Source organism: Sitodiplosis mosellana, unplaced genomic scaffold, assembly GCF_009176505.1.
Source record: "Sitodiplosis mosellana isolate CC-2019 unplaced genomic scaffold, AAFC_SMos_1.0 Smas_scaffold_12, whole genome shotgun sequence".
NCBI lineage: Eukaryota > Metazoa > Arthropoda > Insecta > Diptera > Cecidomyiidae > Sitodiplosis > Sitodiplosis mosellana.
In genome coordinates, this window is record NW_022595254.1 from 126,549 (window position 1) to 146,724 (window position 20,176).

A 20,176-nucleotide genomic window follows, 5' to 3' on the forward strand; every position below is an offset into this window, starting at 1 on the left:
GTGCTTTTAGTTTGAACTCGGTATATTTCAATCAGTAATATTGAGCCAAAACTTAACAGTACTATTGACCGAAGTAAAGATATTGCTAGACTTTTGAATTTAGGAAAATCATACATGACCATACTAAAGGAATTGGAAAACATTGTTATTAAAGTAGAGGCAGTACTATGGAGTATCAATTTGTTAAAGTACCAGTAATTAGATTCAAGTTCTGATTTATAATCCAATTGGAATCTAAAACAATTTGACAAAAACGATGCGTACTTCTAACAATTTAAACTCTCAAATTTTGACGTATATCCATTGTATGTCGATAAAACTCTCGTCAAAATGTGTGAATTCATGGCCCATTTCCATCTTGTTTACATTTTAGTCATCACGTAGCTGTTCAAAAATAATTTTTGTGTTTCCTCTTAGTTTGTGTGAAGAATCTTGATAAATCCAATTATCAAACGTTTTTTACGTTCTAATTTCGTAAAGTGAATTGCTTGGTTGCTTGTTGCCAGTCGAGAAGGAATCATGCGCAGTTAGTAATTTGAATTGAAGCCGTTTCAACGAGTCCGAATTGACGTGTTTTCGAATTGTTTCGCTTGTGATTGTTGGCCTAGTGAAACCATAGAAACATTAAAAATTCGTCGAAAACCTCGTGCAATCCCATGGAGACTTTCATAATAATCGCTATGCAACTGAAAATCATGTCATCGAATATCCATTGAGGATAAAAGTAATTAGCCTGAATGAATAATTCGATTTCATTAACGAGAACAGAATACATTGAGGTCTTGAAAGAAAATAAACAAACAAACAAAAACACACACATCTTGAAAAACTAGTGACATTGAGTCAAAATTTGGTTTGTTTATTCTCTGTAGTTCAACGGAATATTAAAGTGTGAACGCGTAACGCTCCAGTTTGAAATATTTGAAGTGAAAATCGAAAAATAAATTACCGTTCAGATGCTGTATGCGCTCTCTTCGCTCTTTCCGCTCTCACTGAATCGGTATATATGTTCCAATCTGTATGTGTGTGTATGAGTGAGTGAGCGCTCTCAAAATTCGTTTATTCCGTCAAATCGTGTGCCACCGAAACGTTAACGGCGCGCAAAACATACACTAAGAGAGAAAGAGAGTAACGGAGCGAGTGAGAGAGCGCGCACAAGAGAGGTACCAGCCAAAACAAACGAAAATTTTCGTATTGTCATAGTGAGAGCGGTTTGTGCTGTGTCGTTGCTCATCGCACACCGTTTTGCACTCATCAGCCGAGCATTTCGTGCAGTTGGTAAACGCTACTCCACTGAATAGGAAGAAATGCGCATTGACTATCGAGCGCTATGATATGTGGATTTTTTTTAAGTTAAAAATTACAACATTTCCGTGGTCGTTACAGCAATAAATGAATTGAATTGTGAATTATTAACGAAGGACTTTCGATTTTTGTACCGTGTGCCCATTCATTTATTGGAATCTAGTGTGATAATTGATAGAAACCGATAGAAACTTCCTCTTTCAGTGAGAAAAAAAAGTTATAATTACAAAGTGGTACTTTTGAAGAGGGGTGAGAGAGAGAGAGAGAGAGAGAACGCGCGTTAGTTTTTGGTGTGAAAAAGAGAAAATAGTTGATAATCGGTGTGTTGCATTCTGTTCGTTACATATGCAATATCACTGTATTTATGCTATCATTCAAAACAAATGCTCATGGTTGTCTATTGTAACGCCAAATGCACGGAACAATTCAGTGAACAGAGATAAAAATACATTCTACAAAAGAAAAAATCCCGAACAATACAGGAAAAAAACGCGGATATAAAACGACGCAGAAAAATGACAGATTCACATAAAGGAAATTATTGTTTGGAATGTGATGCAAATAATGGTGATTTAAATGATGCCTACAAATATGCCAACGATACGAAACAGCTACGCGACTCCGTAATCGGTTATGGTAATGAAAATTATTTTTATTGATTTTTTTCGATCGTTCGTTGCTTTAGAATTTTTTTTATGTATGTAGCAATGGTGAGCTCGGTGTGCAAATGAAATCTTTGGAGGCTGAACACATTTATGTAACAGAAAATCATTTTGGAAAACATTAGACCTTGAACTTAGCATAAATCAAAGATGCCTTCCGTTTCTTCAATTAATTCTTGATAACAACTGTCCATAGGAATTAAATTTTATTTTTACTCTTCTTTAATCACTTACCTCCCCCTTTTTCTGTTCTCTCACTGTCGATATGGAAATTTTTTTTAGCTCAAAACGGTTCATCAATCATGGAAAATGAAGTGCATCACAGTGAGAATCGATATATAAATAGCACGGATACCTTAAGGATGCCATCGCTGCATTTGACAGCGGCAGCTACGAAACTTACGTCATTCGATCAGCTCACAAATCCGTTCGTGTTCAAATGTGAGATGGATTTGTTTCGAAAAATTCGGGTAAGCACAACAATAGCATTTGCGTCAGTACTTAGAAATATCGATTGCAGAAAAGTTTCCAGAAGAAAAACGCCTTTCCCTCATTGTTCCGGGGCAATTAAGGCGTTGGCAATGAGCGTGTTAGCCATTTCGGAGTGATATTCTGTCATTTTAGAACAACTAACTCACGATAAAACAATATTCATATTTTATTACAACGAAATTATTCATTTTATGACATGTGACCAGATCGCTTATCAACGTACCTACCGGCAAACACGGTACGAAACCGCAGAATATATGACGTTAAATGAATTGAAAATGATGTGAATTATTTAGTTGGTTTCCATTTGCAGGCTCAGTTTAATGTTAATCAAGACAATAAGCTGATCGTATGATCGAATAAACGGAGTCTCTCTCTCTCTCTCTTTTAAAAGTCAAGAGAACAATTCGGTATGAGTGTGAAAAGGCAAATTGTAAACAAAAAACCGCTGAACATCTACAGAAAATGAAACCACATCTGTGTGCGTCACACAAAAATTCATCTTCGCCGTAAATTTATTCGGTTTGTTTTGATCGCTTTGTTTGCTTCCGATATATCTGAAATTTTGAATACATGCAGCAAGTGAAAATAGCGGCATGCGTCGTAAAATATTCTTATCACAAAGTATCACATAGATATAGCCATATAGAAAATGTGTATGGTTGTCTAAATGACGTCCGCTCGTTTTCGGTACATGATTCATTTTGATAATGTAAAAATACACCTACTAACAATGTTTATACAGGGCCGTAGCCAGGATTTTTGCCAGGAAAGGGTGGTTCCACTTTACCAAGTGATAGCTTGCCCCAAAAAAAAAAACTATTTCGAAAAAAAAAATTGGGGAGGCTCTTGGAAGTTTACGGAGTTATGGGGCAAAAAGGCCAAAAATCACGAAAAATTACGAAAAATCAAAGTGGTCCGATTCGATGAAAATTGGTACACGGGATAATTGAGAAAATATAAGAACTTTGGCACTAAAACTGGTCCAAAAAAACTAGTCCGAACTGGTCCAAAATGTCAAAATAAATGATTTTTCGTGATTTTTGGCCTTTTTGCCCCATAAACTTCCAAGAGCCTCCCCAAATTTTTCTTCGAAATAGTTGTTTTTTTGGGGCAAGCTATCACTTGGTAAAGTGGAACCACCATTTCCTGGCAAAAATCCTGGCTACGGCCCATTACGTCGAAAAGCGACAGATAAGCGCTCAATCCGATTCCGTTATGTTGTTTGGTTATCACGTTCATCACGTTGCCGGCGTTGCCAATATCTTCAATAGTGACAAAAAAAACAAGTCGAATAATCCGTCAATGTAGCTCTTTATGGAAGAGTGTTAGTTCTTGATTAAAGATTATAATTCATTTTGGAAACTTTTTTCGTTACCCAATTTGGTAACACAGTAAATTCTATTATCTCGATATTAGAAATAAATAATCGGAATGATTGGCGTGTGTAAAACTAGAGTTAACCTTCATAAGTTATCCAAATTATTTGTAGCGGGCTTCGCCTTAACACAATGTTAATGGCATTTGCTACATACAGCGAGCGGAAATATACATGAAATTTACCACATAAGATACACCATGGCATGCAAAGTTTTCGTCGTCGTGTAATAGCGTCTAACTACAATCCAAATGCCATCATTACATAAATATCCGAGTGTTTGTCGCACACAGTTTTCAACGAGCACATGCTATAGATATTTGTTTGGCTTCGCCTGCAACCATGTGTATACATCCTCAATTCGGATCGATTTCGTCGAGTTTTCCACTCTAACACACTAAATGTCATTACTAATTATACTTTCTTCGTGTTGTCCAAGTTAATTGTGGAATTTCGGACTACCATTCAGATGAATTATATATAGAGTCGAGGAAGAGTCGATCTAATTTTGGGAGGCAATCAAGAACGAATATAAAATCCACTTCTGCTTATGTAATCACAACGAAATGGATGTGTTGTATGTACATGTACATAAGGTGGCAATAACAATTTTCAGAAAGCAAACATTAACTTGGACGCTTTATCCAAACAAAGAAAATAACAATGAAATTTTAATGTCACATGATATAAAGTTAATTCGTTATTTTGCACAAAATTTCCATCACACGATGAAACAAAAAAAGGAATTAAAAATATTCATGCTAATTTCCCAAGCGATTAGTGCATGCACGGCATTTTTTTGCAATGTCGGTTGACAATTGATTTCACACTTGTCGTGCTTGAAAAGGGACGAAGCATTGCATGTGCTGCGCTGTTTGCTGCTCAAATGGAATCGATTAATAAAAGTTTGTTTATCAAATTAGTTCAATTTAAATTGAGAGGTTAAAGAAGACAGTATCGGAGAAAAACTTGTGTTCATTAATAGGGTAAAGAAGACATTATTTCACTTAAATTTGTTCAAAATGTCATCAATTCGGCTGTAAGCGTGGTCGCTGGAAATTACATTGCTTATGCATGATGTTTATAATGATATGTTTGAACGTTATCTGTCGTTTGAACTTTCAATAATAAATCAATGATTGAATCAATAAATGATTTGACAAACTGATTTCAGATTCTCTTTTTTTCTCTTCCCATTCACAGACGGCAATTTTCACGATATTCGTTGTGCCATGTAGACTGCTCATAATTTCGAGTTTATTGCTTGTAGCGTGGGCACTGGCAACCATTGGACTGTGGGGCCTTACAATGCAGGATCTCAACGTAAAACCAATATCCGGATGGCGAAGGTGAAATTTCTTTTTATCTCTTTTTTTCTCTTTTTCTTTTTCTGCTCTTATGCATTCACTTAGCAACATGTCGTTTAGTCGCCGAGTCAAAGTCAAGTACACCATTACATTCATGTCACGTAATTCCAAAATCAATGATGAAAAATGTGCAAATAAAACGAAGATTTCGTCAGATAGATGCTCTTTGCTCTCTATTGATCTTTGTTCGTTGAAAAGAACAACTCAACAACATAGCAACGTTTAAATGACTTTTCATTTCAAACACATAGAAAGTTTGAATGGCACCGATTATCAATAGAAAAAGTGTGAGTTTCACCATTCAACATGTGGAAGTTTCAAAAACTTTGTTAATTTCCAGCGCTTTTGTTTATTTCAACCGAGTTGATGAATTGAAAAAAGAATGTCTCTTTCTCTTGTTACAGATTTCATTATTGATTTTACGAAAGAAACGAGAGAGAAAAAAATTTAACTTCTTTACAAACAAATTTGTCGTATAGTCGAAACACATTGTCGACAGCAAAATTGGCATGAAGTCTGACGCTTGCATGTCGACGTACTTGCTTTTAAATTGTTAGATAGGTCGGCATTTCGGAGACCTAATTTATGACTTCCTCATGGTATTTGATTCACATCGTATGATACATACATTCTCTCTCTCTCTCTCGCGCTCGCTCGCTCGCTCGCTGTGTCTCTATTTGCATAAAGAACATTGCGAGAAAAAGTGAATGCGATTGTTATTACTATCATTCTGACTACAAAACCGACGACGCTCCATTTATTTCCATTAACTGCCTCGCGTTTTATGAATCAGACTTTGAGCGCAACAAGAATGGCAAAATGATGTTTGTTTCTTCTCTCCCCCTCTCTCTCTCTCCTTAGGATAATTCAAGTGTTGGCAGCACGGGCGATGCATGGCATGTACTTTTTTGGATCATTTCATCATGTGAAAATTACGGGTAGACAGGCAACATCAAAGGAGGCTCCGATTTTAGTGCTAGCACCTCATTCATCATTTTTTGATTCGATCTCAGTTGTACTGTTTGGGCCGCCGTCTGTGCTAGCCAAGGCTGAAACGGCATCGTTACCATTTTTGGGGAGTAAGAAATTTTCGAATGCCATCAATTTTGCATGAGTCAAGATATCTAAACATTCAATCAAATTGCAGAATTAATCAATTTCACACAGCCAATTTATGTATGGAGAGAAGATCCGAATTCGCGACAGAATACCATAAAAACGGTCATCGAACGTGCAAATTCGCATGACAACTGGCCACAGATTATCATTTTTCCAGAAGGAACTTGTACCAATCGAAGCTGTGTACTGTCATTTAAACCGGGCGCCTTTTATCCAGGCGTTCCAGTTCAACCAGTGTGCATTCGCTATCCAAACAAATTCGATACAGTCACATGGACTTGGGAAGGACCCGGAGCGTAAGTCTTTTTTATATCATTTTAACGCCAGGGAGAAGAAGACAGTGCTACCAAGCACATAACATTTTATCACAAAATCTAATCAATATTTTTTTAACCAATTTTTAGGCTAAAACTTTTGTGGTTGACCATGTGTTCAGTGTATACAAGATGTGAACTCGAGTTTTTGCCCGTTTATTTGCCAACGGAAGAGGAAAAAAATAATCCCAAAATCTATGCAGTGAACGTTCGAAATGTCATGGCAAAGTAAGCATTTGCGTTGTTGTACAGTGATTTATGTGATTTGATGAAAAATCGAAAAAAAGCTTAATGAAGGAAATCCACTGGAAATTTCGAATGAATCATGACGGAGAAAAAAAACAACTTGACGAAAATGCTATATATACATAAATCTTATATATATGCGTGACCACTATCGACCAAGTTCTTTTTTTATTCATGAATGATTGGTTTGTGTGATTTTCCATCAGACTTTTATATTTAGTTCAAAGTCAAACTAAGACGGAAAACTAGGACATTTGACACGAATACTGATTTAATATTAAACAAACTATGCAAACTTTGTGTTGATTTTCACATTCTGTTCCAACTCGCATAAATCGATGAAAAAAACATAAATTGTGAAACTTTGAGATGAGAAACACACAACTCACATATTTAATGTATGATACCATTTCAGAGCGTTAGGATTGCCAACATCAGATTTGACGTATGATGATTGTAAATTGATGATCCGTGCCAAACAAATGAATCTACCGCACTTTGATGACATTGTGGAAATTGAAAAGCTACGACGGAGTATCGGGTATGGCAAACCACATGGAAACTATTTACACAAAATGCATATTTGAACAATGTTTGATTACTGGTGATTTTCAGTTTGACTTTGAGAAATATCGAGGAACAAGTTGTGACATCAAATTTGGTGCATGAAACGAATTGTGTGATTTCGATGCCAGAGTTTGCGTTACGCTTGCAGATTTCCGTTGATGATCCGCTCACTGCTGAATTATTCCGAATCTTTGATACGGTTTGTGAATTTTTTTATTTAATGGCGCCTAGAGCCCACACATTGAAGCGCAGAGCTCAATATGCACTCTGAAGACCAATGCTAAACCAACCGTTCTTTGTTTATCTTGCAGGAAATGTGCGGAACGATTGATTTTCGTGAATACTTGCTTTGCGCACTGTATTTGATCAAGCAAAGTTTGCCAACCATGGGTCTCATTCAAATCGTATCAAAAATGTATGACAATTGTGGCAAAGGATTCAACAGAACTACACTTTACAGCCTGTTGAGACACATGACTGCCGCCAGCATAGATGAATGTGTGGACATTTTCGCAGAAATTGATTGTGATCAAGTCGGTTTTATTTCATTAGGTAAGGGATTTCATTGTAAATACTGTTCAACTCACTTTTGTAAAGGATCGTTTTCCTAGGCGGCCGATTTGGCCGCCAATTCAAGAAGACCATTTGGAATTTTGGCTATAACTTTAGTAGTGGTTCAAAACAACGGATTTTAACAAAATTCATATATTTTTGTTGATGTAATCTTCCTCTTTCTAAAAATGTATATTTTTTTACGCAATGTGATCCCATCTGGGGCACCACAGTCAAAGTTATTGGAAGTCTTCATTCAAACACATTTTTTTAAAATTTCGACCTGAAAATTGTTCGAAATGTACCCAAAACAATTTTCAGATCGAAATTCAAGAAAAAAAAATTGTTTGTTGACACCTTCAGCTATGGCTTTGACTTAAATCTAATCAAAATAATAATTTTTTGCTCCGATTATAATTGGATCTGAATTGTTTATAGTTAAGGCTAACAAAAATACTTATAATGTGTTTTCTTTCATTTCAGAAAAACTGCAAGAGTATTTCCAGAGCAAGCCCGAACTTGCGCATTTATTTGAGATTCCACAAACGGCTAAGAAAACCACCCGTTCCTCAACGACAACAGCAGCAAAACCAAAGAGTCAATAGATTATTTCAAACTATTTATTTATTTGTATTTTCTAAACCATGCATATTCCAGGATTTTAATCAACCATTCAGTTTTGACTGTGTTAAAAAAAGCAAAAAAGCATATACTTGTTTCATGTTGTCAAATTCCAATGAATTTAAAGAAATGAATTCACATATTCAGTAAATTGTAAAAAAAAAACCAAAAAAAACCTTAGGCTATAGTGTATGTAGTCAAGTTTTTCCCAATTCAAGAACAAACCAATTTTTAAATCAATTTTACGATAAAAGAAATTTTTTGTAAAAAGTTTGTATTTTTCAAAAGTAACAACAACTAATCACAACATCACGTATACACATACACACACATTTTATGTGGAAAGAAATTGTATAATATATAAAATATTTCAACACTATTATTTCCATAAGGTAGAAGCAAATGCAAACAAGAATAAATCAAATTATTTCGATTCTCAAGTTTAAAAAACAAACAAAAAACAAAGTGCATGGCTCTTAATTTAAATTCAATTTGGTCAATGTATTTTTTGAACCCAATATGAATACTATTTAGACTCCTAACAGCAACTAACTTATTTATGAAAATTATAATCACTTCATGTACTCTAGCAAATTAAAAAGGAAACAAGTTGTAATCGATACATACGTGGTTCACAGCAGTCTTTGAGTAAATGAAAAAAAAAACACCTAACGATTGAAACTCATGCAACGGAAGTTGCCAGCTTTCTAGAGAAAATAGTTTAGAGAAAACAAAATGAACCAAGTGCAAAAGGTGTATGATGCATTTTGTAAGGGGAAATAAAGTAAACAAATTTGTGACAAGATAAATGTGTCGGTCAACGATTGTTTAATTATTCAAACGGATGTTATTAACTAGATTATTCATGAGGTCGTGAATCGGAGATAGGGTTTGGAATATCGAAAAGAAAGAATACACTTGGACGATACAAAGCTATGGCGTTTGGGTCGTGTTTGACGCTTATGCATAAGCTTTAAAGTCCGAAAATAGACGGAGATGCCGCACGCAAATCAAACACGAAAATAGAGTTCGACTTATTTATTATTCATCACAAGCAACGGCAGCTCTCGATAATATTAACGCTTAAATGGTCATTTTATGTCATGTGACAAATAACAAAAATGACGGACTTCCAAGGAAGTTATATTCGGATGTTTTCTCAAGTATTTTCATTCATTCCGTGCACGCCGTGTGTTCTCTTCAATTCGAAACGGTGAGAAATCATGCGAGGATTATACAATCAATAACAGAAATTCTCCGAAAAAGCAGTATGTGCTCCGCAAGTGGAAATACACAGCGTCGTAAACCATTCGACAATATCAACATATTAAAATAAACAAAATGCTACGTAGTTTGATCTGTCATGGTAACACGCTTCTGCTCGCGTCGGAAACTTTTTCAATATTTTCCTATCATTGTTTCCCATTGAAATATTGACGGCGATGTGATGTATGCATATATGAAAGAAAAAAGTGTTGGCTTCAAACAGCGAAGACGATGGAAAATAGCATAATATATGTGTGAATCCCCAGATCTTTTAAACTTGTTTGTTGTGACACTATTACAAATGTGTGGAAAAAAAGAGCAGCATCGTTGCTTCGATACAAAGAGAGAGCAGCCTCCGTTTTTTTTTCTCTTCGAGCAAAATTGAAGTGAGCGGTCGTTGCGTATATTGTAAGCCTATTAAAACGAAGCATATACAACTGGAGTTGAGAGTGACTTATGGTTGTTTTCATCTTTCATCGCTTATTTTCCCGAAATTTTTCGGTGCTGGCCGTGTGAGTGTTCGTTCATTCGCTCTGTGTATGCGTGTTGAAAGTCAATATTTTGTTTGTATTGGTGGAAGTAATGGCGAGCTTCTTTTCAAACCTCGGCACAACTGTGTAGCACCCCTACTGATAGCACGATAACAAAGCTGCATCAAGAGCCCAGAGAAAATTTTCCATTCCCCTCATTTTCGGATTAATCACCCTTGTTATACTGCCATCTGGTGGTGAAGTTGTTCAATTGGATGGACTCAGTTTAAGCTCGTCGAAGCATTATTTTGCTTTAGCTCCAATTACAGATATTGACACAAATTTAGACATAGATATTTTGCCATAGTCCTTATTTTAGCTATAACCTTAAGCAATTGATAAAGCATACACTTGAATTTAACGCAAAAACTAAACCAATGGCAAAGTTTACATTCAGACCTTGAGTTTATATTTTTCACTTAATTTTACGACTATTTTCTCATAAGCAACTTATGCGGAAGATGCAGCTAAAAGATGAACTCACACACCGAATGCATTGCATCGGTTTAGAAAGTGTTCAAGAGCCAATACAAGTGATAAATAATTAATTTGAATGATACACACTTGGGAGTTTGGCCAAAATCAACAGATGATAAGTAATTCAAATGTCAAGTGAGAATCAATATTGAGTTTATTAGTTGCTTTGTGGAAGGAAAAAGTCATAAATCAGATTGATTATTAGCGCTCTCACTCATTTGGGATCTGCATTGCAGAGTGATTTATAGCATATATACATATGAACATGAACACACAAACAATGTAATATGCATGGAAAAATTGCTTCTGGCCCTCCAAAAAAGAGGTATGTCATGCAGTTTAATTGATTGGCAGACCAAGCGTGAACATGCAAACGCGGATACACATGAATCGCAAACATTTGTGTTTGCTATCCAAATTGAATCGGAACGATGTTTCGTCTGAAATGCAAATTATTGGCATATTTGAAATTCAGAATATAAATAGACATTTCGCCTACCTCTTTCCACCCGTTGGTCATCTATGGGAAAAAAATCAATTCTGAATAGCGAAGATTTGTTCTTTGCACGTATATAGCATGGTACGGATTTGTTTGCAAAATGGATACGATACGAAAACGTGTCAATTCATGAACAAACAGTCCTTGAAACGTTCAAATCGATTAACATTTTCATTTGGTTCGTGCTTGATGCCACCTCCACTTGGTTTTCTCTTTTTTTTGCAGAAAAAAGGCAACAATTAAACGAAGCCCGATAATAAATGGACTCATATCCTTTGTTAAGCATTTTTATTTATAGCTTTTAATTTTGCGCTCATGGAAACAAGGAAATCGCCATTAATTTTCTGTCGATTGAATTGTTCATTCGAAGCAAATGAATAATTGGCGCAAGCGTTGAAGAAAACTCGTCTTATTAAAATTGATGACGTTCAACTCAACTTTACAAATCATCTATCAAGGACAAGCGCGTTGTTGACATTTGAACAACTGAAATTTACTCATCCAGAACGTGTCACTTCTCTTCAATCAACGAACAAGCAGAAAAAGTTTACCACAAAAATGAACCAAAATCGTCGCGTAATTGTTTCGTTTTTCCTATTTGAATTGCTAGAAAAGTATTTTAAATTTAAATATATTCTTCATTGTTCCGTACATGCACTTATTGGCCTTTATTTACTTTTGCATTGAAGAAGAGTTCCGTAGCGAATCGATTATTAAAAATTTATGTGGCACATTTTATATTCGCTAAGAGCCCTTGATGGCCATTGCAGGCACTTTGGCCTGGCCTTAAGGGAAAAATTGAATCGTCACGCCAATAAAACAGCACCGTTTTGAAGTAGCTCATCCGAGATGCCTGTGCGTGTGCATTCCATCCTTTGCTCGTTTACTCGCCCGTTCGTTCGTTCGTTCGTTCGTTCGTCTTGGTGAATGGCGAACTTCAGTCGAGCGCTGTTATGGCATCGTGAATATTCGTTAAGCATTCACATGAAATAAGCAATCAATTCGTTCGAATTGGGATAATTCAAATTCCGCGGCGTATTTTTTTCGTTCATTCGTTCGTTCGTTTGTTGAAAAGTTTACTTTGCACTTGTTTGGAAATGTCTTATTCAAAAGCGGCAAAAGCCCACTTCAATACCACCATTCGAATTGTTTGTCAGAGAAAACTTTAAAATTTAATTGAATTTTGATCTAGGTTTTTCTTTCCGCCTGTGAACCGAACATTTTTACTCAATAATGAATGAATCGATTTGGTATAATCTTTGTGCTGGAGATAACTTACGTATCTTCGCATGGTTCACTTAACAGCATATGTTTTCACCATGTATCAAAAGTGAACTGAAGCAGAAGCAGAAGCAGAAGTTGTAGCAAAGAAAAAAAGTCTGATTATGTTTATAATATAATGCAATTAAGTGGCGCCTTTTGTCCCTTATTGAAGTGTAACGTAAACATACGCATCCACCCAAAATGAATGTTTCAATTCAAAACTTCGGCTCAATATCCTCTTATCAAATTTCCACGCAGCCAACGATTGATTGAGATAGTGCACGTTTCGGTATATATATCGAACGAAATCACTTAATTATTCTGAAAATGAATGGTGGCTTCAGCTTAAAGAAGATATTTTCATTTGAAGCCATGCCATTGAAGATTGAATCTCATCAATTGGTATATTTGCGTATATTAAATATTGATTTAGGTAACGATTTCCCTTGAATATTCCGTAAATGCGAAAAGCGGATACAGGGCAGCAAGAGAAAAAAAAATACGAAATTGAGCAATCAAAAGCATCTCCACATCTCATGAGAAGGTCACATACTTCCGAGTTTGTGGATTTTCCAAAGTTCATCATAAAATTATTAAACTTCATTTAAATGATGCGGAACGGTTTGATTACCAGCAACCGTCGTCGTGTTATACACGACAAGGGGTCATTTGAAAGAGATAGAGCTTTATCAAATTCGCAGACGACGAACAATATTTGGGTTATGAAAGGACGTGACTGAAATAGAAGTGCAACGAATTCATCATGATGCATGCTAGAGCTATTCGTGTGAATATATTTTGGCACTATGGTTGCGCGGTGAATTTATTCATAAGTATCATTGCGTTTGTCACATCGGTCCATCTACGGATTGCTCTTGTCGTACACAGTTTGGCGGTAAACATTGGCAAACATGTAATTCCATCCCAAAAAACATCTATTGAAAGCAATAATATACGAAGAACAGTAATAAGACACAGGGAGCAAGAGAGAGAGAGAGAGAGAGAGAGAGAGAGAGAGAGAGTGAGGGCAGGACGTTATAACATGAATAATAAATGTATGCGACAATAAATATGGATAACAGTTACGGGCGGGATCGGTGATAAAAGCGCCTGTTTATTCACTTGTTTTCGCATAAAACGAGGAATAAAATGGCTTTTTGTTTTAATAAACATGGGAAAAATGAGTCGGGCTTTCGAATGTATGATTCTCTCACACAAAACTAAAAGTCTTTTCATTCCGGTTTTTGCTCATCAGCAGCAACAGCTGGGAAATTTGTGATACAGGCCACAATCGAATGTGTTCAAAACAAATTCCCGGGGAAAACGAAACATGACATAATGTGGTACATAAAAAAAGGTTGAAAACGGAACGTGTTCGTCGGAAATGCCATCGGAGTTGGATATTTGTTGAGTTTGTGTCTGGCCACAATGAATTCTTCATTTTGAATTTTAATGAAAGGAAAATATTTCTTAAGCATTCTTTTCACATTTAACGCATTATTATTTTCTCTTCGCCGTGATGCTGATGCAAACGTACCATACTTGGATTGGAATTGGTTGACTTGTGCTATTCTCCAAAGGATGAGTACGCTTCAGAATCCATTTTTATTACAGCCGTAGTAATAACACGAAATGCCAAAGCGAAAATTACTTTTGGTTAATAATTCCAGCTTTATCTTCAATATTTTGGAGTCAATCTCTCGCAGTCTCTTTCGTTCAGTCAATGGGATAGGAGAGACAGAAAGACGAGGAGCAAAAACTAAGTTTCAAAACGAGAGTTCCTGTTCATTTTTAGTTTATGATTGATAGCGGTGCTTTTTTCAGGTCAACGTGCACACTGGCTACATACCATCGCCATTGATTCGCAAACACAGCGAGGGATATGCGAGAAAAAATCATTAATCTAGGGTAGAGTGTGAGACGCGAAATGGATACAGATGACGGAGCAAAAATATACAGCAGTGATGAAAAAAAAACGCAAAAACAAACACAATTAATTGATACAAACGCATGTGTGAGCTCTGACGACGCATGCAATGGCAACACAAACAGAATATAAATGTGGCATGTGTATGTGTGTCGAGAAAATGGACTGTTAACCGTCATAACGATGTTATATTTTCCGTGGGCCATCAAACATCATCACGTCCATTCGAATGAAAACATATTGGTGACGCCACTGCTCACATAAAACCAAAGCAGAACAGGAAAAAAATTTACTCAACGGCTACAAAAATAAACCACGAGCTATAAAGAGAACCACATTCCAGTTGCCATTGAATTTAATCTATTTGCCATGGAGATTTATCTGCAGTATGTCCGAACTATGCTTAGAATAAAGCTCTTCAACAAACGATTTCAGCCGCGTATATTTTTTTCTTCTATTTTTAATGCGCTTTTTTCACAGCTTCCGCTGCTCCTGCTGGTGCGGCTGCGAGTCGCAGCTGAATAGACACTCAATCACACGGATTTATCACGAGCATTCAAACCAATCCAAATCAGACTAACAACGTATTCCGCAAACAGAAGCATGGGTTAAGCCATGCTATAATCCCCGTTTTTCCATGGCTAACACAACTCTCTGGCGTTTAACGTTTCTCTCTCTCTCTCTCTCTCTCAATTCCGGTTTACCTGGTGCACCTTTGTACGAGATTTAGTTACATCAAAGTGGGACGTGCAAAAAGTGTATTTTCCGCATTTCAAAACCACTGAAAACGCTGATAAAATTTTCCATGCTTGTGAATATGCACGAAAGAGGAAATGAATGCCGATATTGCAAACGGTGAATGTTGATTTTTCAGCAGTTTTCTAAATAAAAAGTCATCAAAATGGCAAAGTTTCGATATGTATAGCAACAATATATTCAAACAATCTTCAGGATGTGATCAATTTTTCGCCGATTTTTTTTTCGCGAGAAACTTGGATATTAGTTTTAAGTTTTCGTTCTTCTCCGTTGCCAGTCTGGCGAATGGTTTATTTTTATAAGCTAACATCTGCATAAACTTAAAAAACAATGCGATGAGATTTTTCCACATGCACCCAATAAAAACAACTCTATGCTAGATCGGATCGTATGAAAAATGGATAGTAAAAAGGATGTGATAGCAAAGAAACGCTGAAATATGAAAAATAGTTGGTAGAAAAGTAGAGAACACGATTAAGCTGCACCTTCGAGCTAATTTATTCTCGAGCTATATCGCCGCAAAAGCTACCGAAACCATTCAGCGGAGCAAGCGTACGGGGAATAATTACGATAACTTCAACGATGTCGGTCGTTTGTTGCTTCTTCGTTATTTTGTTATGCTTACAAATAGCACACACATACGTATTGCTCAACTTACAAGAGCAGACGAAGAAAAAAGCAAAAATTCTTTGTAATGCTTCCCTTTCTATTCATAACGTGGAGTGTTTATTGAAAGTGTGTGTGCAGCACCCTCAATCTAATGATTAATATTATGATTACACTCTCTGACTCTTTATTTTGTTTATTTTCATGGGAAACTTTCAAAATAAACCTCATTAAAGCGAATGGGTGTACGTGGTTGATGTTTGCGAGAGAGAGCGAGAGCGAGAGAGCGCATCATAAAGTGTAATTAAATTGGTAAGAAAATTCGCATGGATATGGTGAGAAGAAGCATGCAGAATTTGTACTCGTGTCGGTTCATCTTCCATTTCAGCTAATTTTCAATGGAATCTACGATGCGATTGAGTAGGACATGTCAGGAATGGTGTAAGCTTTGCATGGCTCACCTCCTTCATTGAAAATTCGTATTTTTTAAACTGTTTCTGTGGTTTCTTCGGTTTTAACACTACACCAAATTCATGAGGAAATTGTCAGTCATTTTCTTACACTTTAATCTGATGCGTGCGGCTCACATTAATTAGTCAAAGTGCCTGAGAGGCGCGAGAGCATGAAAGCAATTTAGCAAAATAATTCGACAAACAATTTTAAACAAATGAGAACGATGCCAAACTTTCACTTTAAAACGTCGTTCCAAAATCTCTCTCTATCTCTTTTTCTCTATCTGTCCCTCTCCGTCTTCCCTTTCCACTTTCTCTTTCTCTTAAAATCACAAAGTGTTCGAATAGTTGCAATATTTCGCCTCGATGAATGGAATCATGCTGAACTCGACAAAAACCATGGCCTTTTGTAGAAAACTCAAACTTCTTCAACATCCCTGTTAAAATTGGTGGTGTTACGCCATTACACAAGACCCCTGTATACGCCTGTAGACGCCTCAAATTGAAATCAAGCGCAGAAAAGGTAGAAAAGTCTAAAAATGTTTTTTTTAAATTAATGAAATTTTTTTCTTTTACATGGCATTGAGTTGAATGACAACAAATTGAGCGGTAGCTCAAATTGACGAGATGCATTAAGTGGCAAAATAATGATGTGTTTATATTTTTAGGCTCCATTATTCCCACTTCCAGAAATCGTCTAGCAATCATACGAACTCAATGGGTGGTATCATTTACATGGCTTCGCATTAAATTTTGACGTTTCAAACACCACCAGACCAGAGAGTATCGTATTCTCATATTATTTCTTTTAATTTGCTCTGACACAATTTATTCGATGTTCGTTAGAGTCAATCATGGAAACTGCTGTTTCTTCGTATTGTCGCTTGGAGACTGTACGTAATTTGTATTTGTGTTTTTATTGTCGCGGTGGCGAAAGCTTGAATTGGTTATTCAAATTAGATTCATATGCTGTGACGAACAATTGGAGCGAACATCGAGCATATTGAATTGGCGGTAGCTTGTGCCACGGCAGTGTATCTGTAGCTTGAAATTGTATTTCAGTCGAGATAAAGGAACGACCCATAGCCAATTCGTATACGAGAAAAAAAAACGTGAGCGATATGTTTCAATGTGGCTGGCTAATTTTCGTATGCAAATGAATTCCGATGAATTCCAATTGTTTGGTGCTTAACAAACTAAACAAGGATGTAATTACTGTTTCGGCGACCTTTCTTATCTTTTCGATCGATATCCCTGGCAAAAAACCCCAAAACAAAAATAACGTAATATAATTACATTTCCACATGGTTTATTGGTGAAAATAAATCGAGTCAAACGGAAGCCGCAAAAACAATTTATGGCCAAATTGCTGTTATAGTGTTCTCGCTAGCTGATTTTCACACAGAGCGAGGTGTTTGTTGAAAATATATTTTCAGTGTGAACGTTCATAATACCTGCGTATAGTTTTTTGCAACTATAGTTTCTGTATTCATCGCATAGCGGTGGAAAAACATACCCGTTTTCATGCATCAACAAGCGAAGTGTGCAATAAAACTGCATGTGAATTTATGATGAAACAGCGCATCAGTAATAAATTTACACCATTTATCATATATTTTGTAAACGACTCGAAGAGCAATTTGCTACGAAAAGTACATCGTATAAATACCTGGAAAAACAATAAAAAAAAACTATTTGCAGCTCATGCACCGTTTGTTCTCCACGTGTTGCAACGTTCAAAATTCAAAATAGTTTGCAGTTTGCAAAAAAAGTTTCTGTTTTTCGGAGCGAGAGTTGAGTTTATTTGGAAATTAAAATTAATGTAGAGGTTTCTTTCTTCGAGATAGACGAAGAGAGAAGAGCAAACATGTTGGCGTCAGTCAGTCCAGTAGCTAAAAACAAACAATCAACTCTGATATAGCACCCCCCCCCCCTCCGACGAATGAAAAGCAAAAAATTGAAACGCAATTTTTTCCATCAATTTGCCAAGAATAACACGGACAGAGAGAGGGAGAGCTTGAAAGGAAAAGCATGCACAAAGAATGTAGGAAAAGACAGACACCAAGAGTGAAACACTGAAACTGAGTAGCTGATTTTCTCTCAAATTATGGTGGCGCATGTTTGCACGTAATCACATTCTACTTATCTTATCTTTATTTACTTTCATTTTCGCAAAAAATTGTTCTTTCCATGTTATTGTGGGAAAAAGTTTTCGAAGGGTTTTAAAATGTGATTCTTTCAGTCATTAGAATAGACATTGCCAGACAAAAGGACGTCACCAGCAATATCGGCCTAACTTGTGCTAAGACAAGGGAATACGGATAATTTTCAGTTTAGGTACTTTGTTACTCGTTTTAATGATACGGTTCCCAAAATAAGCGTAAATATACATCGTCCGATTGTGTGTCGACTCAATTTTGCATAGCAAACAAAACATTTGGCACACGCAACTTGTTCTCATAATAATCAAGCCAAATTTATTCCTTGATAATTCATTTGCATCAATGAAGCAAGCAAGGGAAAAAAAACAACAACGACGTGACCAAAGCTTCGAGCGGACCCACCACAGTTCTATTTACGTTGCGCATTTTATTTTACGTCCAAGAAAATTGTGCTGTTCTCGCATTTTATTAAATGTGTATACGATAATATCATCGTGCTGTAAAAATTTAATGGAACCCCAGCAAATGGTATTGTTTTTACGGCATACACGGTCGTTCCTATATTAAATAACATTTTCAAATTGGCAAATTGTGACTGAAAGTACTAATAAACGCCATAATTTCGTTAAGAGTATCGAAACATGCAGACGAACATTTCGATGCGAACGAGTAATGATGCGTTCATGTCGACACAATGTATCACGTTATTACTTTTTCCAAGTTATTGCTTCACAGTGCTTAAAAAGTAACAATAACCCGACCAAAGTACACTTGTTGATGATTAATCGCAGCTCGTTCCGTCTCTCAGTGTTTTTGGGAGGTTAGCTGAAAGGAATGCTTGTATCAAGTTTGCTACATTATTATTGAGATACATTTCCAGTGTTATACATGAAGTGACTGTGTTAAATGAAGAAAATTGACAAAGGTGGGTTAAATTTATTGCTCCGCAGGTTTTTACGGCCAAAACTTATTATCGATGTAGTTTATCGGGGAGATTGAGGAAAAAACACAGGCATTTCCGCTTGCACGTCAATGGGGGAGGACTTTCGTTTTACTGGAAATCCGTAATGGATGATTTTGGTTTCAATAAATTGTGAATACATAATTCTTGTAATACGTGCATTTTAGCGACTTATTGAATATCAATCAAATGCGGCAAACTTCCGATTCATTTTCGTTTGATGGAAAATTGATTAATCGACTCGGTTTAGCTTGTGATAAATATCAGCTCAGCATAGTCATTAATGTAACTTGGTTTTTTCTTTTGCAGAAAAGATTGTCGACAAACGACGCTCTAAACGATCGGATTTACACTTTGGTACAATTTGGCATTATGCTAGCATACACACATGGATTATGGTTGATGTTGCTTTCGCATACGAAATCAATTTATCTTAAGTTTGACGCGATTGATTTTCACTATTCAAGCAAAAATGGACGATAGTGAATTGCCAGAGCCATATCGATTTAATGAGACCAAAGAAGAAAAGATATCGTATGCTTTGTCTCTTGATGCTTGGAGTCTGGTCTGATTTTGTCGCCATCATACATCATCGCTAGCCGCGATTGGAATCTTAACGGAAATGTATTGCTATCAGAAACCACTTTAGATAAT

At 36.3% G+C, this 20,176-nt stretch overlaps 1 protein-coding gene across 1 annotated transcript; it reads left to right on the forward strand.

Moving 5' to 3' along the window:
- The first annotated feature begins 523 nt into the window (after positions 1-523).
- LOC129567671 (lysophosphatidylcholine acyltransferase) lies at positions 524-9,432 on the forward strand. Its single transcript, XM_055444788.1, has 10 exons — positions 524-1,941; positions 2,250-2,437; positions 5,041-5,186; positions 6,066-6,283; positions 6,352-6,619; positions 6,728-6,865; positions 7,299-7,424; positions 7,499-7,649; positions 7,762-8,002; positions 8,486-9,432. The coding sequence occupies exons 1-10, from the start codon at positions 1,821-1,823 to the stop codon at positions 8,605-8,607; spliced, it is 1,719 nt and encodes a 572-aa protein (XP_055300763.1). The 5' UTR covers positions 524-1,820; the 3' UTR covers positions 8,608-9,432.
- Positions 9,433-20,176: the final 10,744 nt, after the last annotated feature.

Bases quoted from the DNA above. Each gene is read 5' to 3' on its own strand.
- LOC129567671 (XM_055444788.1), top strand. From the start codon at position 1,821: ATGACAGATTCACATAAAGGAAATTATTGTTTGGAATGTGATGCAAAT. The intron at 5,187-6,065 runs GTGAAATTTCTT...CTCTCTCCTTAG, and splicing joins CCAATATCCGGATGGCGAAG to GATAATTCAAGTGTTGGCAG. The intron at 6,620-6,727 runs GTAAGTCTTTTT...ACCAATTTTTAG, and splicing joins ACTTGGGAAGGACCCGGAGC to GCTAAAACTTTTGTGGTTGA.